General features: G+C 36.1%; 1 protein-coding gene across 1 annotated transcript in view; it reads right to left on the bottom strand.

Annotated features, from left to right (window-relative positions):
- Positions 1-1,221: 1,221 nt before the first annotated feature.
- LOC131043761 (uncharacterized) overlaps positions 1,222-24,660 on the bottom strand; it is an 83,800-nt gene continuing 60,361 nt past the window's right edge. The window contains exon 3 of the mRNA XM_057977001.2: positions 1,222-1,435. Within this exon, the coding sequence (XP_057832984.1) occupies positions 1,352-1,435 (84 nt within the window). The 3' untranslated portion in view covers positions 1,222-1,351. The remainder of the gene's footprint in view (positions 1,436-24,660) is intronic.

Below are 24,660 nucleotides of genomic sequence, written 5' to 3'. Positions count from 1 at the left end.
ATCCTGGTTTCCAGTTAATGAAATTGAAGGATGAGCCATGAAAGAACAAAGGGCAGCCTTCTGTGATTACCTTCTTTAGCAAGGAGTCAACACATTCTAGAAGGAAGAAATCATTCTGTAGAGGTCGGACTGTGATCAAGCCTAGAAAAGAAGACGTCCACCAGGAGATTATTTCTTTGTTGTTCCTGCCTATTCCACACCATTGTGCAAAAAAAGAATTCTCTTGAAACCTGACAACCATGGTATTGATGGAATCAGAAGGAAGGATGAAAAGCTTGCTACCCATGGTTTTTCGATTCCATGTCTAATCCTTGAGAGCAGAGGCTGGAGCCGGACGACGGCTAGGAGGATTTTTGAAATCCGATTTGGGGGGAAACCTGAAAGGTTGCTTAGTTTGACAACCAGCATGGCTGCGGCCCATAGACGCATTGGGTGCAGAGCTTTTTTGAACCCTGGCTGGGATGGGGATGTTATTAGGGCCTATCGCCACTTTCTTGGCCCAAGAGTCCAAGCTTGAGAAACTTTGGAGTTTGCAGCCTAGTCAAGAAATTGCCAGGTCTGATTTCTCTTCCTGTGTGTGATCAAGGGTATTTGGTATGCGAACGAGGAATGGGCTCGCATTGAATTTGTGGACACCGGTGGACGAGCCCTATTGTTGAGACGACTCGGAAGACCTAATCTCCATGGTTCCCAACCACGCCAAGAATCTCCATGGTGGTTCCTTCCCATGGTTCCTCCTTATTGCCCCACAAGAACATAATTTTCTCAGTTTGTTATGATAATGCAGTCCCTATGATTAAACAATCTTTCAATATTAATAATAATTTGGAATGCAATGTTGTTAGTAACATTTTACCATCCACTCACATCATACAACAAGACGGGAGGTCGACTCGCATACCATTAAATTGTTTTCTTATTAACTTTGCAATAACTTTATCAACTTCATAAAAACTTACCAAAGAATCATTTAGTTGCAAAGCTTACATGATACGCTGCATTTTGCTATTTTAAACAGTTTTCATTTGGACAATTCATGGGCTGAACTATCTATTTTATTTGCTCTCTATATATACACTATGGAAATACAATTAAATTTTTAAAACAGGTAGCTTTTGTCTCTTTTCCAACATTTTTTGATGTTTTTTTAGATCTAACTTTTTCCTCATTTTTTCAAAAAAAATCTTACAATTTTAGTTTGCCAAATTTTCCCCAAAAGACTTTTGCTGCTATGGAACTTTTATATTTGCTAAAAAATAAATTTGAAGATATAAATTTAAAACTTTGGATATCACTTATGAAGTTCTCAATTTAAAATGTTAACATTATGGAAGCAATATTAAATCATTTGTCACTGAACTTTCTTCACTCCGTATGTGTCTTCAAGGCCACTTTTAACTTTCTTTCGTCGTTCAGCAATCATCTCAGCATAGGCCTGTCCAGAAAAAAAAATCAGTACCTCAAAGAAAACATATAATGTAATCTAGGATTAGTTAATAGATCATGATATTGCAGTCTATGGTGCATATCCATATAATCTTGTCTGACTGCTAGAAATTTATTACTGTTCTGTAATTTAATATTTGGCAAGGTTTTCACGTCAGACACATCTTTAGGGATGTGATAAGAGAGGCATTAATAAGTTCCAAGCAATCCAAAAATCAAAAAGTATGGTATGCAAGTTAACAATTATCAGACTAGAGATAATGAAGTCCTTACAATTATCCTGAAGAAAGCTACGTATATTCCAGGAAAGAGCTTTATACAGAAGCTATGATTTCAAAATTTTCCTGACCAAAAGTTTCATTACGTATTTATGTGTAAAATCAAAGTTCTTCCTATACAAAAACAGTGTGTTTTTCGATTCTTTTCAAAACAAGCCTTTTATAAAATGTTTTTACTCCTGCAATACTGAATTGAATTTTCAATTTAGTGAGAACTACGTCTTCTTTACCATTTTGTTTTTACCAATTTGAGATGCACCTTGTACTGACATCAATGCAGAAATTCAAGCTGATTTTAGCACTCGCCAAAATTTTCAAATCAACAATCCATGTCCTTTTTTGCAAAAGGAATGCAGAAGCCAGTTGCATACTCAAAGAAGTTGAAAATAAATGAGATGGGACACTCGACAAGTTGATCAAGAAATGTTTTCGACACACTTCAAATCTGCAGTATTGGGAAAGTCACAATCGTAAATATAGACAATCAATGTACATAATCAGATCCAATAAATCTTGCTCCACAATATAGCAGAGACGATTTCAAATGAGAAATCATTTGCTTAATAATGAGGTTAACATTTATAACATCTGCTATAAACCAGGATCAAGCCAATCAGTAACCAGAAGAGAATTAAATCTCCTTATGGAAGAAAAAGTGTTAAAACAGACCCAAAAAATAACAGAAAATCAAAACGAGAAAAAAGATAATATGATGGAAGACAAATTGTCAAACTACAAAGAGCCCGTGCCAGTAAAGGCAAAGAACAGCCATAATCACCCAAGCATATCTCACTCGCCAATCAGTTTGAAGCATTAATTGGCACATAGAATATTCAACTGGAAGAGATTCCTGAAATTGAGGTACTCATCTCATTCCCTATAAGTGCAGGAAAAGCTCAATACATTGCCCATGTAGATGACAGCAGAAACCCACGGGGATGTGTACCCCCAAAAAAACCCTGTCCCCTGACATTTCTGAGACTTGGGGACTTAGGGGAAATGTCTCCCCATTGCACCACCACCTCTGTCAGGGATGCTACCGGGTCACTTACTATATGGCACTCACAAAGATTGCCTTTCATGGGGCACTCACAAAGATGTTATATTGCAGATTTTGCCTTGAAGATTTCAATTCACCTTAATTTGTATATCAGTGCCGTCCCTACCACCGGTCCGTTGCTGTCCCCTCACAGTCCCCAAATTTAGACCCTTGGTCCCCGTCCCCGCATCCCCATTTCCCCCCTCAGGAAACTTCATGGAACTTTGCAAAAAAGTGACTACAGCTGCAACCCAATTAAGCCTTACAGAAGACACTTCAAAATCAGTTATGAGAGGGTCCTCCATAGATATTAGGGAGTTAAATGTTTGAGGAGCCAATTGTGGTGATTCAAGGGCACACTCCCAGTTCCATACAGCCACATATTGCTCCTGGCTCTTCCTGGATATGTTAAAAAATTCTAAATCATTCAATTACTGCTCTTGGTGTCTCTTAATAGAACTAGTCTCCTAACATTTTTAACATTTTTAACATTTGCAATAAACCAGGAGAAAACCAATCAGCAACCAGAAGAAGATAACATCTCCTCACAGAAGAAATGTAGAGATGAAGAGACGAAATGAAGAGACAAAGAGATAAATAGACTCAATACATAACAGCAAAGCAAATAAGGAACACAGATAATATGGTGGAAGACAAATAACAAAGGGCCATGCCAGAAAAGGAAAAGGAAAGCCACAATCATCCGAGCAAATCTCACTCGTAAATCTTGTTGAAGCATTAGCTAACACGTATTGTGACTAAAATTAAGTTACCAATCTCATCCCCTATAGGAGATCAACTAAAGGATAAAGCTCAATACATCAGCCATGGAAATTAAAGAGCAGAACCAACCAAAAAAAGCAACTAAGGCTCTGATCCCTTAACCTCTAGTGTAGACATTTTAAAATCAGTTGCAAAAGGTAAGAATGACAAAAACAAATTTCAATTACAGGATGACTCCATTCTCACAACCTTACAGATCACTCCTCACATGAAGAAAGAAGGCTCTAGATCCTAGGAGAACAATGTTTGAGGAGAAAATTACGATGATTCAAGGCATATTCCCAATTTTATTAAGCCTCAATTTGCTCCTGGCTCTTCCCAGGTGCGTTTGAGCATTCCAAATCCTTCAATTACTGCTCTCTCTGTCTCCTAATAGGGCTAGTCTGAACCCCTCCAATTCCCTGCTCTCCCATATGCCCTAAATAGCCAATCAGGGTTTATTTACCAACTGATTCTAAAGTGTCTAAATCAGAGAAGCTCTATCAGTCCCATCCCACCAACACAAGGATTGATAATCCTGCATATTCTACTACCATTATACAATCCCAAAACTAGGCATTCTATTACTTCTCGGCTCCATGCTGAACCAACGAAATGAAGAGAACCATCAACCAAGAATATTATGGCTAATTTGCTCTCTAATGTTCTTTTTTCAGTTGCTCAGACAATAATTCCAGCTTTTGACTAGATATGTGGACGGTTACAATTCCTTTGGGCTTACTAAAACCAGTCCCATTTTATTATTTTTGGAAAGGAATCTCAAATCTTGTAATTCTCCTATTTGTTTAATATAAATAATTGATTTTTACTGTTAAGAAAAGGCTAACATTTATGAAGCATGTAAAAGCTTCATAAGATGTCATAATGTATCTTTCAGCACAATGAACAATATGATTTCTACGTCTTCCAGAAGCTAGAAGCACGTCAAATTTGTTTTAGTTGGTGTCCAGTCTTTCAATAAGCACGCTAATCAATCTGATATTAGAACAAAAATCAATCAGCTAAAAAATGATGTTACGGTAGCACAGCTACCTATTACTAGAAATCAAGGTAGCAGGTGAATAAGACTCACCTGCCATCTTCTCTTGTCAATAATAGACAAACAACAACCTCAGAATTGTCCATCAGATGATTATAAGCTATTTTTTTCTGTGAATTGGTCACAGTAGTCATAGCATGTGAATAGTACATATCCATAATAGAAAAAACTCAAAATAAACACCGAAATTGAATACCATGAAGCAGTGAATACTTACTTTCTGAGAAACATTAGATGTCAACACAAGATATTCTAAAATTAAAGGAAGCCCCTAAATTATCAAAATGTCAAGATTACTGTCTTCATAGAGGATGTATATAATCCGAACGGCCGCTAGATTGATGTGCACATGTATAAGAAAGATCCTAAATCCATAAGTACCTTAATGCAAACCAAAATATATATAACCAAGGTGGCTTTAAGACTCACGACTCGGGACTTTATCAACCAAATAAGTTGGATCTTTCTCCTAATCAAGTGAAAATATACTGTCAAAGTATGATGGAAAGCAGGTTACAAGGTGTTTTTTGCACAAGCGAGTGCATGTTATGTTTTCTTAGAGTTGCTCACTTCCCATTGTATCACACATCCATCAATCATGGGAGAGGAGAAATGAAGGCAAATAAGGGCGAACATGCTTTAATACAGTTTAAGACGGATTCAAATTTCAAATACACTGATCTCATATTGGGCCACTTGGAGGCCAATGACTAGCATGAAAAAAATGGGATAAGTGAAGATGTAATATTTATTTTTTATAAAGATTTTCCATTCACGGAACAACTTGCCTTTTGTTTGCTAGCTTGTCATGCAGGAGCAGAGCATTGAGAGGAAGCTCGGGGGGTTTTTATTTTAGAATTTCAAACTACACAAATCTCCTGAGATGCCCAAGAGGCATCAAGCTTAAGAAATATATGGATTGCATCATTCTAAAAGGATTAGAAGGGAAGAGAGGGGTCAGACAAAAACTGTAGATATGGAGAGAAGAATGCAGAACTGACAAACACCATGGCTATTGTGAAGATGGTGGCCTGGAAAAAGAGTAACCAAAGAAGTGTCCACACAATTAACAAGAGAAGGCATCAATGGTCTAAGCAAGATGACCAGCTAGACCATGTGAAGTATATTACAAAGTAGGCATTGTTTTAGTGGGAAATCTTCACCAATTGGCAAATAGTTTGTATCAGCCAATTCAATATTGGCGAATACATTGCAAACAACAAGGTGGCCGAATTACCCAAATTTTATGAATAATAGATCTAATGGATTTGAAATCGCCATCAATTTATTTTATGAGGCATATCTAATTAATATTTTCACCAATAATAACTACACATTATGTTGTAATTAATAGTTTCAACTAGAATTTCGGATGCATGTATTAATTCACCCACATATTCACCAATACCATTAAAAGTTCATTATGTATGAGGACCCATTTTGCCAAAAACATTAAATGTTCAATGCATTGGGAGACTAATTTCGCCAATGACATTAAAATATAATTGTGTAGGAGGACGCATTTCGCCAATGACATTAAACTATAATTGTGTAGGAGGACCCATTTTGCCAATACTATTATAATTGCATGTTAATTCTAGGTCCAAAATCACCTTAAAATTACAATGTATGTGTGTTGTTGATGTTCAATTTGCCCAACATTTACATGCATTGTTTTATAATAACACAGGATTTGCCAAATTTTTACTATACTATTAAAAAATCCAATTGAATTCACTAATTTTTCAATAATACCACTTAAAAATCCCCCAAAATTCACGAAATATGGATTGATATGAATACAGTTGAAATTATAATTTATGTTTACACATTTTGTTCAGTTTTGAGCTCTCGATTCATATGATAGTTAAGTTACGACTACAAGCATTGTTGTATTAGCAAGTTAGTGAAAAGTTGAAAACCTAAAGATTATTTATCCCATTGCCATTTTTACTTCCTTCTTACAAATGATATTGAGTAGGGTGTAATGTCACCACTTTGGAATAGAAATTAATAATAAATAATAATTAAAACTAAAATAAAAAAAATATAATTAAAATTTAATTAACTTAATGATTGGTCAAAAGATATGAAATTAAAAGTTGCGACTCCCTCAAACATGAGATATAAAAGGGAGAAGAGAATCTCATTTGAGGGGGGATAATTTGGGAATTAGAAGTGCAGATCTGATTTAAATAAGAAGTGCAGATCTGATTGTGAAAGGTTGAGTTCCTTTAAAAAGGCAGAAATAATGAGGAGTTGCACTCTTTCAAAGGGTGCTAATGGTGAAAGGGTGTGTCTCTTGCCAATGGGCATACACGATGAAGTGTGACCTCTCTCTCACATTGAGAGATATAAAGGAAAGGAATCAAAAGCCTCCAGTGACATCACCATGGATCAGATCAGATCAGAACTGTTATAACGTTACAGGCAGTAACATCCTTGTTCTTGGTGGGTATGCATGGGGATGTGCTTAATATATGAAGCCTGATAATGTTCTTATGCAGAATTTTCAATTTAATAGTAATATTAATATAGACTGCAATATGTATGACAGTCATACTTAATTTCATATACATTCATAGTACAACAAGATATTGACATGATTACAGTCCCAAGCTCTTAACTAGTTCTAATTCCTTCATCTTGGGGAGTGGTGTGATGTTGTTAGGGAGAGGCAGAGTAAAACCATCTCATGATAGATGAGCCCCAAGGGTGAAAGAACTCATGATCTTGAAATCTGGCCCGGAGGTTCCGGTAATCTGGGCTGCATTAGGGAGACAGTATCAACACGCCCTAGATAAGCAAGTCTCCCATCCAAGACTAGAAATTGGAAGGGGATTAAGATTAGGCCTGAATAGGGACAATATCTACTGTACTATGAGCAACCATAGTTATTTAATATGTAATTAATTTAGCATAATAAGTAGTAATGTATGTTTCCCTTTGGGAATTGACAGCCTACAAATAGGGAACATTACATAGGGAGATATCTAGGGCCCAAGGAATCAATGGTTTATATCCTATGATTCCTTCTTAAACAAAAAGACATTTTTTTGCAACTTTTATATTTTCAGAGATGTGGAGCAAGAACAAGACTCCTAAATGTGGTGAAGGGGGGTCATCAAAACACAAAACCATAATGTCATACTTTGTCAATGTTTCTGGTCCATCAAATGGAGCTACAACATCAACACTTGCACCAAATATTAACAAAAAAAGAAATATATCAAAGGAAGATCAGAATGAGTTAATTGACTCAGATGTCAATGTTGCAGATTATGTTCCAAGAGATGTAAATGATGTTCAATTTTCCATTCACTATGCAAGTTATATTCTAGTTGATATTATCTTGTTCTATGTGTTATCTATTTATATTATAAATCTGACTATCTTCTTTTGTATGGCAGGTGAGAGGAGCATTTATTAATTTCGATGTCCTTTCTCACAAATGCCATTTGATATATATATAGCAAGCTGGGTACAATCAAGCAATGCCTTGACCGGTCATGACCGATCAAGACATTACTTGATCGTGCCCCTTTGCTAATCGTATTAATAACAAACGGTGTATATTTAACAACCGATACCAACCGGTGTATGTTTATCTTAACAACCGATAACAATCGGTGTATGCTTAACTTAACAGCCCGAAACCAATCGGTGCTTATTTACCTTGCCACCCGATATCAATCGGTGCAAGCTTATATTAACACCCGATACTAATCGGTGTTTGGTTAATCCGATAATTATTTGTTTACTATTAAATCTGTTAACCGATATAAATCGGATTGCATTGGTTAGCCCGATTTAATAATCAGTGAACACAGATAATGCTACAGGATGATTATCGATAGTTAAGCATTTGATCGAACTAAGTAGATTGATCATATACAAATGAAGAATGGTTATCAAATGAAGGATTAATAGCTTGAAGTTTTTCATCATAATTATCGATAGGATAAATGATTGAATGAGAGACTTCATTTATCTCTCATGCAATCATTTATCTTACTGAAGCTATCATGCATTAACAAGAGATGCCCAGGGTAGCCTGAATGAGTTAACTGACTTGGATGAAAATGTCGCAAATGATGTTGTTGTATGTGCATGGAAGGGGAAAGGAAAAGCCCAATAAAAAATGAGGAGTGGCAAATGACAAGGAATTTTTCATATTGATTGGGTGTTAAAGCACCCATTCATTGAACCAGTGGATAATGCTAACAAAAATGAACTTCTAATAGAATGCAAGTGTAACATTTGTAATTGGAAATATAATAGGGACAAGAAGTTGCAGCTGAAACTAGACAATATAGAAAAACATATCAGTAAAGTTTTATGAGAAACAAATCATAGACAAGAAGGAACAATTAGTGATAAGATGGAAAACAAAGGAAGAGTGTTTTCATGTTAAGCATACCCTCAAATATGCAAAAAAACGCGAAGCTTGTTAAATGTGGAGATTGAATTGAAGCTCAATTTGGAAAGATCATGACAAAAACAAGGCAAAAATTATTGAATTAAGTGTTGTTTTTCATATTTTGAGTCTTGACCAAAGGATGTCCTATGACAAACTACCGAAAATACAATATTTATTATCTTTTGTAGGCGTTCCTAAATTTCCTCAAACACATTGGTCGATAAACAGTGGATGGAAATGGGCAATGTCTTGTTGAAATGGATAAACAAGATTTATTGCATAGTATTTAGATGAAATTACAACAATAGATAATATTTCTTGGGTATGTATGCATGTGTATACTATACACAAACATGTCCGCTAACCTTATCTACTCTGTGCTTATAAAATGAAGGAGAATTCAACATCGCAAAATCTATTTGAATTAGTTAAAAAATATTTGAATGAAATTAAAGGTATGAATGACTTCACAATTACCAAAAAGTTGGTGTGTAGGAGTTGCAGTAATACAAGGAGATAAGAACAATCTTTGTGTAAAGCTATAAACTACTCCTTCACCACACCTGATTGTCATTCACTACATGGCCTACAAAATGCATTTGGCATTTAAAATTGTGAGCCAATTTCGTTTAGTAGCAAAAGTTGAAAATCTAGTTCATGAGCTCTACTCATACTTTTGTCAAAATCCCAAACGGTTTGCAAAATTTTAGAATATCAATCCTTGATTGGAGTTATGTACAAACATCAGGGCACAATAGACAAAGTTCCTAGCGTCTTACATAGGTTAAGCAATATAGAGACAATCTTAACTTTATTTGGTATCCTCTCATGCTAGACGAAATGAACATGCTTGAGAAAAAAGTCCAAGACAGAACTCTATATATTTCAGGATATAATAAACTATGTAAAATTACATGCCTGACCCTCAATAATCTATATCTATCAAAGCAGTCATTTATAATTCCAAAATTTAGTAGATGACAACTAATGTCAAATGTGAACAATCTTGCTATTTTTTCACAATTTAATGCAAGCAAGGAGTTACGTGTCTTTGCATGTGGATCTGCAATACCAATGCACTATCTTACAACGGTTGTTGTCAAACAATTTATCAGAGTGAGAAGTAATTGTTAAAATGGAAGTTTTTAAAGACATTGTCAATTTTATAAATACTACTTTAAAGAGTATTGAGAGAGTTGTTTCCTTAGAGATTATAGATCGATTTTTTCAAGAAGAACTACTAGGAGCCATGTCTATTGTGTATCCTAATTATTGTGACAACTATAAAGTATTTGATTTTCATAATAGATTAAGGATCTTTATGAATCATTTTTCCATAAGTTCACTATTCAATGGATAGGAAATATAAGGAATTATAAATAGATCTAAACTTATGAGCGAGCACTCACAATTTGGAGGTCCATATGTGACAAAAGAGGGTTGTGCAACACTTTAAAACATGGTTGCACTTGCAATGAAACAAATGATAGTGATACAATGAATAGCATATCAAATTGTAGAGTTGCAATGTAGTTGAGTGGACGTATGCAAAGCAAAAACTGTTAATGCATGGTAGCTTATGCAAGATAAGATCTTCCTAACCTTCCTTGTTCTGTTATTTACATGCTTCATGTCAGATTTATATTGCATATGATTATCGGATTGTACAAACATCACTTATCATTATGCTATTGGGCTAACAACCCGATAGCATATTAATGTCAATTATTAATTGGCATTAATATGCTATCGGGGTATTAACCCGATAGCATATTAAATGCTATAAGTCATCGGGTTATTAGCCGATAAATACTTGCTATCGGGTGCATAACCATTGGCACCGGTTCACATCTGTTATCAGGCGTAATTATATCGGGCATATTTATTATCGGGTTTAATGAATACACCGCTTCATTTGGAATTAACATTAGTTAACAACTACACCGGTTGGATTACATACATCGTGCACTTTGAATCATCGGTGTTTATATGAACCGATTCATTACATTGATCAGTCATTATATTATGATATTACAATATGCTATCGGGTGTTTTGAACCGATAATCAGCATTGTGTTAATGGTATAATTACAAAGGCACCGATCAATCGGTGCATTGATCGGTCATGCCTAAAAGGCATGACCGGTCAATACACCAATTGACCGGTTGCCTAAATGATATATATGCCAATTGAATTCATTTGGAGTAGACATAGAAAATATTAAATGATCTCTCTCCTTCAGACCTGTAGATAAAATCAGAATTATCAGACATTGACATAATTCCTCATATCCATTTATAGCATACATAGTTCATAACTTGTTCTTTAATTGAAATTGAAATAACTTTACATGGTATCAGAGCCAAGGTAATCAAACCTAAGGCTATTCAATTTTGATAAAATTCAAGGACTAAGTTACAAACTACATCACATTTCCATAATGGCCAACGCTATCAGATTCGAAGATAGACTCGGAGGTAGCGAAGATTTTTCAGCTTGGAAGTTTAGAATCAAAATGATTTTAAGAGAAAACAAAGTTGATTCATATGTCCAAACTGAAAGTGCACAACCAGAAGATGAAACCGAGAAATCCACATGGATCGAGGGAAATGATAAGGCCATTAAAATAATAGTGGATGGGGTAAGAAATAATATAATGCCCATCATTAGAAAGCAGGAGATGGCTTATAAAATGTTCAAGGCACTTGAAAAGACATTTGAGATATCAAATGCAAGTCGTACTCTAGCACTAAAACGAGAAATAAATCATATCACCATGAACAAAGGGGAGACAATCAATGCCTACTTCATGCGGATATCGGTTCTAAAAGATGAACTTGCAACTCTGGACTACGAGATCCGAGGCAAAGAACTAACACTCATTGCTTTAGATGGGTTGCCTAGTGGATGGAGCACATTCGTCCAAGGCATCAGTGCAAGGTCTAAATATCCTAAGTTTGAGAGACTAAGAGATGACTGTCTACAAGAAGAATCCCGATTGAACAAGGTAGGAATAAAACAGAAGAATATAGATGAAGACTTGCAAGTCCTAAATACAAACATCAATAAAAAATACAAAAAGAAGCAATTCAGGAAAAGAAAAGCTAAACAAGGCAAGAACACTTCTAAGAAAGACCTATCACATGTTCAATGTTATAGGTGTGACAAATTCGGACACTATGTTGCAAACTGTCCGGAGAAAGGGAAGCAAGCCACATTTGCAAAAGTGAAGAAATCTAGAAAAGAAAATGACTCCGAGAACTATGTCCTCTACTCAGCACTTACAAGCCATACTTCAAACAAATCTAACTCATGGGTGATCGACAGTGGTTCATCCAAACACATCACTGGCTTTAGAGAAATACTAGACTCCATGATAGAGAAAGATGATGAGGAAGTAACCATCGGAGACGATTCTTCACATCCAGTCAGAGGAATTGGAACCTGCACCATCAAACTGAAGTCAGGCATGTCACTACAACTTGAAGAAGTACTATATGTTCCAGGCATCAAAAGAAATCTAATCTCCATATCAGCACTAGAAGATCAAGGATACAGAGTGACCTTCATGGAAAACAAGGTGTTGGCTTGGCCAAAGAGATCCTCCATCAAAGACGCTAAGGTCATTGGTCGAAGACAAGGTTATTTGTATGAGCTATGTATAGAGCCCAATCTAGCATTGATCCATGAAGCAACTAATGCAAATGAAGTATGGCACAGGAGATTAGGTCATCTGAATTATAGAGCTTTGTCAACCATGGGAAACCTTGTCACAGGTCTACCTAAGTTGAAGCAATATCATTCAGAGGCATGCAAAGGGTGTGCCTTAGGTAAAAATACCAAAAATGCATTTCAGAATAGTACTAGGAAAACTAGCAAAGTTTTGGAGTTAATTCATTCTGATGTATGTGGACCTATGTCCGTACCCTCGCTAGGGGGATTTTTGTACTATGTAATTTTTGTTGATGACTACTCTAGGAAGACATGGATCTACTTTCTGAAATATAAAGAATCAGAAGAGATCCTAAGTAGGTTCAAAGAGTTTAAAACATTAACAGAAAATCTCTCTGAAAACAAAATTAAAACCTTAAGAACTGACAATGGGGGGGAATACACATCAGAACTATTTAAAGACTTTTGTAAAAATTCTGGGATTAAGAGGGAGTTGACAATACCTTATAATCCACAACAAAATGGAGTAGCTGAAAGGAAAAATAGGACCATAGTAGAGGCTGCCAAAGCCATGATACTAGATCAAAATCTAAACTTGAACCTTTGGGCAGAAGCAACTAACACTGCTGTGTACATACAAAATAGATGTCCTCATTCACACCTTGAAGATAAAACTCCTGAGGAAGTCTTTACCAAGACAAAACCAGATATCAGCCATCTTAGGATATTTGGGTGTCCGGTCTATATTCATGTACCTAAAGAGAAAAGACTAAAACTAGAACCCTCTGGAAAAAGGGGAATACTTGTAAGATATAGTGAAACTTCTAAAGCCTACAGAATCTATGTACAAGGGCAGAGAAATATTGAACTCAGTAGGGATGTAATCTTCGAAGAAGATTTAGCCTTCAAAAGGGCCCAAAATACAATAGAACCTGAAATTCATAATCCTACTCCTAACCTAGAAGAAGAACCTACTCCTGAGCTTCAGAGGGAGTATCTTGAGGAAACTATAAGTGAAACACAAGACCCACCTATAGATAATCGCAAGAAAAGACCACTATGGGCCACCAAAACTATAGTAGAAGCTCAGAAGTTCGCTGCTCCTTCAGGAACCTTCAGGGAAAGCAAGAGGCCTAATAAATTCATCAACTATGTTGCACTTATGAATGATCTATCTAAAGCTGAACCTAACAATGTTTCAGATGCACTCAAACATCAAGTATGGATAGATGCCATGACTGAAGAATATCAGTTCATTATGAAGAATGATGTTTGGGAGATTGTTCCTAGGCCAACCAAGAAGTCTGTCGTGTCTTCTAAATGGTTGTTTAAAATCAAGCATGCTGCAGATGGCAGTATTGAAAAACACAAGGCCAGATTTGTAGCTAGAAGGTTCTCACATAAGGAAGGAATAGATTACGAAGAAACATTTGCACCTGTTGCCAGGTACACATCAGTAAGAGCTGTCCTAGCCATTGCAACAGCAAAGGGGTGGAAGGTACATCAGATGGATGTTAAGACAGCATTCCTAAATGGCGAGATCGTGGAAGAAGTCTACTTAGAGCAACCTGAAGGGTTTGAAATTCATGATGCAAAGTCTCATGTGTGTAGACTCAAGAAAGCTCTTTATGGGCTCAAACAGGCTCCCAGAGTTTGGTATGAAAGAATTGACACCTATCTCTCAAAGCTGGGTTTTTCTAAGAATGATGCAGATCCTAATCTCTATCTCAAAAGAAATAAAGGTGATATGTTAATATTAATTTTATATGTTGATGACTTATTAATTACAGGAGATAATCACCTAATAGATCAATGCAAGAAAGATCTATCCACAGAATTTGATATGAAAGACTTGGGGCTTCTTCATTACTTCCTAGGATTGGAAGTATGGCAGAATTCTGATAATATTGTACTGAACCAAGGGAAGTACACCTTGGACATATTGACAAGATTTAGAATGCTAAACTGCAGACCCATGACTTCTCCTATGGAAACCAACTTCCATAAACTTAAAGAAGCAACAGCAGAATCAAGACCTACTAACCCCACTCAATACAGGCAGATGATTGGGTCCCTGATGTATCTAGTAAATACAAGGCCAGATATCTGCTATGCTGTTAATGCCTTAAGTCAGTTCATGTGTGAACCTAAGGAGATACACCTGGTTGCAGTAAAGCATATAATGAGATATCTACAAGGTACCCTAAAGCTTGGTCTTAAATATGAAAAGGTTGACATAGATCTACATGGATTTACAGATTCAGATTGGGCTGGCAGTGTGACTGACAGAAAGAGCACTTCAAGGTGCTGCTTCAGTTTAGGTTCAGCCATGATATCCTGGATCAGCAGAAAACAATCTTCAGTAGCTCAGAGTTCCATAGAGGCTGAATATATTGCAGCTTCAATGGCTGCCTGAGAAGCAGTATGGCTAAGGAAATTGCTCGTGGGATTATTTGGAGAACCTATGAAACCTAGAGTCATTCAGTGTGATAATCAAAGCTGTATAAAACTTTCTATAAATCCAGTATTTCATGACAGGTCCAAACATATTGAGATCCCATATCACTATGTACGAGATATGGTTGATAGGAATGTGATAAAGTTAGAATATGTGTGTACAGGAGATCAGACTGCAGATATTCTAACCAAACCACTTTCCAGAGTGAAGGTTGATCACTTCAGAAAGGGTTTAGGTATGATAGAAAGGTTATCTGCTTTGTAATCTATATTTACATATATTTAAGATGTTTAATGTGTAAACTTCTTTGTCATGTCTGGACTATCTCTTGGCTTCTTGCCACCTGTGTTCATATCTAAGAGGTGACGATCTCTTAGACACTGAACACTTGTATATAGACATCATAAGGTGACGATCTTATGATAGTCAAACCAGTAATCATGTTGGATCACTGGTAAGTCATGGATGTGTCATGACTATGTTGTGATACAACATTTGTACAAATGTTATTGCATTATCACAATTTGGATATAATGAGAACTTAAACACTTCTCATATGGTTATCCTTGTATTGCGTGTTAAGCATTACTGATATCACGTGTAGGTGATATCTCAACCATTGATCATAATTGGATCTCTGGTAAGTCATGGATTTGCCATGACTATGTTGTGATAAACATTTATAAATGTTATTGCACTTATCACAACTTGGATATGATGAGAAACTAACCTTTCTCATAGACTTATCCTTAAGTATTGCGTGTTAGGCAATACTAATGTCATGTGTTAGGTGATATCTTGATGAATCTTACAGATCACATGTTTTGATGATTTCTCACATGATCAGGTGATGATTCTCTTACTTTTATCACATGTTAAAATAATACTTTATGTCACATGCTCAGGTGATGTTCTTCTATTTTGTATCATATGTCTTGATGGTACTTCTCATGTATAAATGATTTTTTGCTGACTGACATTATCTTAGTTATGAAAAGGAAATGTGATGCAGGTTGCCTTATCTATCTTCCAAAGCTAAGAGGGAGTGTTAATGCATGGTAGCTTATGCAAGATAAGATCTTCCTAACCTTCCTTGTTCTGTTATTTACATGCTTCATGTCAGATTTATATTGCATATGATTATTGGATTGTACAAACATCACTTATCATTATGCTATCGGGTTGTTTATTAATGTCAATTATTAATTGGCATTAATATGCTATCGGGGTATTAACCCGATAGCATATTAAATGCTATAAGTCATCGGGTTATTAGCCGATACATACTTGCTATCGAGTGCATAACCATTGGCACCGGTTCACATCTGTTATCAGGCGTAATTATATCGAGCATATTTATTATCGGGTTTAATGAATACACCGCTTCATTTGGAATTAACATTAGTTAACAACTGCACCGGTTGGATTACATACATCGTGCACTTTGAATCATCGGTGTTTATATGAACCGATTCATTACATTGATAAGTCATTATATTATGATATTACAATATGCTATCGGGTGTTTTGAACCGATAATCAGCATTGTGTTAATGGTATAATTACAAAGGCACCGATCAATCGGTGCATTGATCGGTCATGCCTAAAAGGCATGACCGGTCAATACACCAATTGACCGGTTGCCTAAATGATATATATGCCAATTGAATTCATTTGGAGTAGACATAGAAAATATTAAATGATCTCTCTCCTTCAGACCTGTAGATAAAATCAGAATTATCAGACATTGACATAATTCCTCATATCCATTTATAGCATACATAGTTCATAACTTGTTCTTTAATTGAAATTGAAATAACTTTACAAAAACAACAAAGAACAAAATGAAAATGACTCAATCATATTAGAAGATGAATTGGTAAATGGAATTGGAAGACATATAGCAACTACTAGGTATTTATATTTATTATTGTATTTCATGAATCATATTCCAAAAATCAAACTATTGTTGACGATATTTTATATTTCTATCATTGAATCATGAAATAAAATTGCATTTTTCAATTTTCCATTTATTAATTAATAAATTAACATACTACCATTTTCCATAGTTCCATTGTAGAATAGAAATTTTAAACATTGTTTTCAAATTTGATTTATTAAACACATTTTTTAATATTAATTAACATATTATTAATAATTTCAAATTGTTATTGTGTGATATTGATTAGTAAATTTTACCACAAAATCATACTAGTTCCCTATTTTCATTTCACATTTTGCTATGAAAAAACAAATAATTATGAATAAATTAAAACATATATTTGTATAAGTCTCTCTCAAAACATCTTGAATAGTGAATTAAAAAATAAAATCTTGGAGTGGATCATCAAAGTTGACATAGGATGTTCAAGATAGTTTGTAAGCTTGAGGATACTTGGAAAGGCTATAACAACTTGAAAAATGCATATGCTCAATACATGCAACACCAATAGGTCTTGAAAGACACTTTAGGCAAATGGATTCTTAGGACCTTAGCAGTAAAGCAAGCTTACAAGTGTGTCAAATTTGATCCAGCTATTCCAAAGGGCTTTACACACAGTAATGAAGTTAATGGTTTTGTTAGAATTGGTAAAATTCTAGGGTTTATTGCATATTTTACAAAATCTTAAACCCTAAGCCCTAGGTTCTTGTTTGTGCTGATTACTTTATCTTCTATTTGACAAATGACTTGCTCAACTCGTTTCGAGTCTCTTAAGTTACCATTGTAAGCCTTTGTAGTTGTTCATTGACTGGTCCCTTTCTCATAGGAGCCGCTTATGAGCATTAACTTACATGCTAATAAAAGTCACTTAAGTAGCTTGCTTGTTTGGTGATCCATGCTTAAATCCAAATGTCACACATGTTCTCATTTATTTCAAAGTTTCAAGTTGCAATTGCGGGATATGCTACCATGTGTCTTGGGTGCTAAGTTATTCTCTAGTTGTGTGCCATAATATAGTCTTTGTTGGTGCTTTCCCATTGATGTTGCATGTTTTTAGCCCATTGGGGTTTGTTGGCAATTGAAAAGTCCCAAAGCTGCGATGAGCGATTTTATGACACGTCACTAATATCTTGTAGGCCCAATGTTTCTCCTAGTTTCTTTGAAGCGACACTACGTTGAGTCAGTTCCACACAATGCTATATCCCATGTCTACATCACATCGCATGATACAAAAAGGTTAACACATCAAAGTTGCAATCATGTGCAAGATTGCCACCTATCCTTGTCAATGCCAGATGGATCCAATTGTCCTCTTCAATTAAAAGCATCGTACTAAATGTGGGACCAATAAAGTGACATGTAACTTAAGAGACCGGGAACAGGCTGGGCAAGTCATTAGCTAAATAAAAGATAAAGTAAAGGGCATAAACAAGAACCCTAGGGCTTAGGATTTAAGTCTAAGACTTAGCAAAATATGCAATAAACCCAAGAATTATACCAATTCTAACAAAACCAACTTGACAAATTGTAAACTTGCTATATTGCTAAGGTCCTAAGAATCCATTTGCTTAAATTGTCTTTCAAGACCTCCTGTTGTTGCAGTATTGAGCATAGGCAATTTCAAATTATTATAGCCTTTCCAAGTATCCTCAAGCTTACAAACTATCTTGAACATCCTATGTAAACTTTGATGATCCACTATGTCCAAGATTTTTTTTTTATAATCCATTATTCAAAATGTTTTGATAGAGGCTTATATGAATATATGTTTTAATTTATTCATAATTATTTATTTTCTCATACCAAGATGTGAAATAAAAATAGGGAACTAGTGTGATTCTATGGTAAAATTTACAACATTAAAAATCAATATCAGAGAATAACAATTTGAAATTATTAATGATATGTTAATTAATATTAATAAATGGAAATTGAAAAATGTGCTTAATAAATCAAATTTGAAAACAATGTTTAAAATTCCTATTCTACAATGGAACTATGGAAAACAGTAGTACGTAAATTTATTAATTTATAAATGGAAAATTGGAAAATGCAACTACATTTTATGATTCAATGATAAAAATATAAAATATCATCAACAATGGTTTGAATTTTGGAGTAGCTATATGTCTTCCAATTCCATTTAATTTAAATGTGTTTATATTCCAATTCTACAATGGAACTATAGAAAATAGTAGTACATTAATTTATTAATTGAAAATTGAAAAATGTGATTGGATTTCATGATTCAATGATAAAAATAAAAAAGATCATCAACAACAATTTGGATTTTGGTATATGATTCATGAAATATAGTAATAAGTATAAATGCCCAATAACAATGAAATGTCTTTCAATTCCATTTTGTCAATTCATCTCCTCATTCTGACCTTGAAGGAACCCTTTGTCAGTGCTCCAATTTTGGCAGTTCCTGATCCATCTGGAGATTTTATGGTATGCACATATGCCTCTTTGGAAGGTATTGGTGCAGTACTTATGCAGGATGGACGTGTGGTTGCTTATGAGTCTCGCAAACTCAAGAACCACGAGTTGAACTATCCAGTTCATGATTTAGAGTTGGCAGCTGTAGTTCATGCTTTGGTTCGATGGCAGCATTTCCTATTAGGGCGTCAGTTTGAGCTGCATAGTGATCACCATAGTTTGCAGTATATATTTACACAGCCAAACTTGAATGCTCGACAGTGAAGATGGATGGAGTTCTTCTGCGAATATGATTTTGAGGTTCGTTATATTCAGGGGAAAGAGAACGTAGTAGCAGATGCTTTGAGTCGTAGGTGGCATGAAGTTTCAGCATTATCCCTTGGAGTAGACTTGAGAGAGAATTCTTGGAGTTCTTCCTTAGGATACTTGGTATCAGGATGCTAGAATTGTGATAGAGTCCGGAAGGCCTTTAGAGGGTAGATTTTCTAGGTATAACCTTGAGGTAGATGGACTTCTTCCTCACCATGAACAGATTTATGTACCTCCTTTGGAGGGTCTTCGTGTTTTGATCATGACCGAGGCCCATCATGCACCTTATTCGGCACATCCTGGTGTCAAGAAGATGCACGCAGATCTTAGACAAATTTATCATTGGGCGGGTATGAAACGTGACATTGCTGATTTTGTGTCAAAATGTTTAGAGTGTCAGCGAGTGAAGGCAAAGCATCAGCACCCAACAGGGCTTTTGCAGCCTAATCTAGTACCGGATTGGAAATGGGATATCATTTCCATGGATTTCATTGTTGGTTTGCCTGTCTCTTCACGTCGTCATGATGCCATCATGGTCATAGTTGACAGATTGACTAAGGTTGCTCATTTTGTTCCTATTCGAGCTTCCTACACAGCAGCAGTGGTGGCACGAGTTTTCTTAGAAGTAGTGAGATTGCATGGGATTCCAAGGCGGATCATATCTGATAGAGATCCTGTCTTTACCTCAGCATTGTGGACCTCACTTCAACATGCTTTGGGGACTCAGTTGAATTTTAGTTCAGCTTATCATCCAGAGACAGATGGTCAGACAGAGAGAGTGAATCAGGTATTAGAGGACATGCTTCGCATGTCTGTGATGGACCAACAGTCACGTTGGGAGGACTATATATATCTAGTGGAGTTTGCTTATAACAATGGATATCATAGCTACATAGGTATGTCCCCCTTTCAGGCATTGTATGGCCGTCCTTGCCGCACTCCTTTGAGTTGGGATCGGTTAGAGGACAGGGTGCTTATAGGACTGGATATTCTTCGGGAGATGGAACAGCTGGTAGATAGGATTCGTGAGCATTAGTAGCAGCACACGATAGACAAAAGAAGTATTCAGATGCTCATAGGGTAGTGTTGTGACGTTTTCACACATCGCCCCATTGCAAATGGGGACCCTTGCTTTTTTGCTTTTTAGGGTTTGTTTTTTGGTCTTTTAGGGTTTTGTTAGCTGGCTTTTGCATTTTGAGTGCTGTCGGGGAGATCAATAGGATAGCAAGTCCAGCTTGAGTGATGTCCTGATCCTGAAATTTGGCTAAGTCTGAAAGTCCTGATCCTGAAATTTGGCTAAGTCTGGAATGTCCTGATCTTGAATTTGACTAAGTCTGGAAACTGAAAAATCTCAAAAAACTAGATTTTGCAATATAACTCTTGGAGGTCTGAAACCACTCTCAAACATCCTGAAAGTATATATGGAATATAACTTAAAGTATAAGAAAGAAGAAAGATAGAAGGAAATGTCACTTATACTTGTCCTGATAGAGAGTTCGAAAAGTCAAATTTCGCTCCTGTCCTTCATTGAGGATCCAGAGCGAATTTCGCTCCTGTCCCTCTCCAAGGGTCCAAGGCGAATCGCTCATGTCCCTCACCAAGGGTCCAAAGCGAAAAAGCTTAATGGAGTCATTCCTAACCTTGTTTGGACAAATTGAGACATCAAAGGCATGATGGAGGACAAAATGAACGTGATAGAGCATCCAGACTTGATTAAGGACGATGAAATGATGGAGTATTTGTCTAGAAAGGTAAATTTGCTCCTGTCCCTCACCAAGGGACCAGAGCGATTTTATTCATATACACATTTTTAGACCTTGTTTGGACTCGAACTTTTATTCATGGCGTGTAAAGAGATGCTATTTTCCTCAGCGAAGGAAATTTGAAGTGAAAAGTAAAAAGGATTTGGCCCTAAGAGCAAAAATCGCTCCTGTCCCTCACTGAAGGACCGGAGCTTGAATTCCAATTTCGCATTATCCTTGCAAGATTTAAGTGGTTTCGCGATTTGAGGAGGTCAAGGGAAGTATGTTTTGCCCGTTGAATATAACTTAAGTACGCCACAATGAAGAAAATCGGCCTAAGTAACAAGTTCGCCCCTGTCCCTCTCCAAGGGACCAAGGTGACTGGCTAGAGCGCTCCTGTCCCTCTCCAAGGGACCAGAGCGATTTTCCCTCAAGACAAGATTCGGGCAAGAGAAAAACAAGTTTTACGTTTGAGGTGGGTGAAGGAAGACGCAATCGATCCGTTGAAGATAATTTTCGAAGCTAGCAAAGGACGAATTGGCTTGTAATTGCAAAAGTGCTCCCGTCCCTCACTGAAGGACCGAAGCTTGAATTTCAAATTTGCACTGTTCTTGCAGGATCAAGACAATTTTATGATTTGAAGAGACCAAGGAAAACATGATTTATCCATTGAATAACATTAAATAATACCCCAAGCGCTCCCATTTTATTTTATTTTTTTAAAATAATAATAATTAATTTTAAATGCCTTTATAATTAAAAAATTCGATTTTATAATTATAAAGGCATTTAAAATTAATTATTATTATTTTATAAAAATAAAATAAAATGGGAGCGCTTGGGGTATTATTTAATGTTATTTTTCAAGTCGGCCTCTCCTTTTATTTAATTCTTGTTTATTTTTGGTTCTATTTTACCAAGTCGGCCTATGGATAATGAAATGGTGAGCGCCTATATAAGAGAGGTGTGTTGAGCGATTTTAATCCATCATTCACTCATCATTTCAAATGCGATTTGGAGGAGCAAGGAAGGAGGTGCGAAATCTAGCTTGTGTGGAGCGAATTTCTACCAAGTGTGGAGACTAAGGAAGGTGAGATTCATCTTGAAGGCCATTGGAGAGGCGTATTTCTTGCTAGATGGGAGGATAATTTCCAGATTTTTGAAGACATTTGAAGGCGAATTTCCAGATCTTGAAGAGGCTAGTGGAAGATGGAGTTCTTTTCCAAGCTAAAGGGGGCGCATTTTGCTAAAGGGAGTCTTGATCTACACTTTGCCTAGCAAAATTCATCTATTTTTACATCTTTTCTTAGATTTAGTTCTCAAGTGGAGGTATGGCGAGATTCTCCTAGTCTCAATTTTGAATTTTGAATTTTCAATTTCAAGTGGCTTAGTTAAATTTAGGAAATGATAATTCAAAGATTTATCATGAGGGTTCCTAATTTAAAACTTAAATCCTCTTTCTAGTCTATATTTCCACGTTGCAAAACATATTACTAATTTTGAAATGTTGTGTAGGTATCAAGATGGCGACTCCAAAGCCCGGAGGATCTACAAGTCGGCAGGTTCTCATCAAGGATGATCAAGCAAGGACAAGGATGACCTTCTTCGATCCAGCCTAGCAAGGAGAAGGGCGACCTCCTCCAGCCTAACATGGACAAGGACGACCTTCTTCGATCCAGCCTAGCATCGACAAGGACGGCCTTCTTTGGACTAACGTCATCAAGGGCGACTTCTTCTAATCCAGCATTCCAAGGCGAGGTACATCATCATCCTGCAAATCAAGGACAAAAGGAGTTAGAACAAGAGTTAATTAAAGCTAGCTTCTCAACAACATTAAGTTGAATATCTACCAAGTTACAAGTGTCAGACAAGGTGGCATCCTAGTCATCGCTCATCCAGTCAGTGTGGTCCACCTCAGCATTTCCAGATTCAATGTACCTAACTCATGGAAGGTGGCACAAACTTCTATGTACCTACCCCGGCTATTCATTGGTCGAATTTTCTAGAGAGGACATGTGTCCAAGCAATACAATTTTATCATTGGTCAAGCATTAAATGTTATGTAATGGTTGTAACAAACCCTAATTAGGGTTTTCATTGTTGAATCTTGGCCATTGATCTCGAATGGATCTAAGCCATCGAATTGTATTGAGGGCACTATATAAGCCCTGGCATTTCATTTTGTAAAGGTAATTAGCAATAGTTAGAATAGTTAGGAATAGTTGGAAATAGATAGATAGATAGAGATAGAGAGATAGAACTAAGAGAGAGCAATAAGAAATAGTTAGAGTTTTTGAAGCAAGTTATTTTGTAGCAAGATTGAGCTTTGAGGAAGGAATATCAAACAATTGTTGTTTATGATGGCTTTGAGATCAATAAAATATTGAAGTTATGGTGTTTTATTGCAATTCTTGTGGCTATTTTCATGGTTGTTTACTTTCTTGAATCATTCTCGGTCGAAGTAGTATTTAAATTTGAAGGACTAAGTGTTGGGCCTGATCTTTGGTGAGATTCATACTCCAAACCACTAGCTTCTTGCTGATTGTAAGGACGCCTTGTGTGGTCGACTGGAAATATTTGGATTGCATAAACCTTCATTCATTATTGAGTCATTGATATGTACCTTCATGGTAGTGCCTATGATTCTTGATGATTTGAAAATCATTATTCACCTTAGAAGATCGCATCAGTTTCAGTAAAGTTGTAATTCCTTGGCAATACTGAAGTTGGTAGAATCTTGCCAAGTCTAGCCTACATTGAGTCATTCTTAGGATTAGATTAGAGTTTATCTTTTGCAAGCCTTACCCTTTTGATCTTTTTTGGAATTCATTAGTATTAGGAAATCTTGTTCTTGCAATTCGGATACGTAAGTCCCCTTGATGAAACAGCAATCACAACGACCACTGGTGCTTATCCACACGTAGAGACCCTACATAAAAGAACATTGGAGTCACCCTGATTGATCCTTTTGCGACATCTTCAGCAATCAGAGACTTTATTCAAGAGAGGATAAGGTACCCTTGGGTATTTTATTCTGTGTATGATTGTGTACAAAATACACGTCAACAGAATTGGCGCTAGGAGGA

Source organism: Cryptomeria japonica, chromosome 8 (genome assembly GCF_030272615.1).
Source record: "Cryptomeria japonica chromosome 8, Sugi_1.0, whole genome shotgun sequence".
NCBI lineage: Eukaryota > Viridiplantae > Streptophyta > Pinopsida > Cupressales > Cupressaceae > Cryptomeria > Cryptomeria japonica.
The sequence above is the reverse complement of the archived record's forward strand: the minus strand, read 5'-3'. Positions and strand labels throughout refer to the sequence as shown.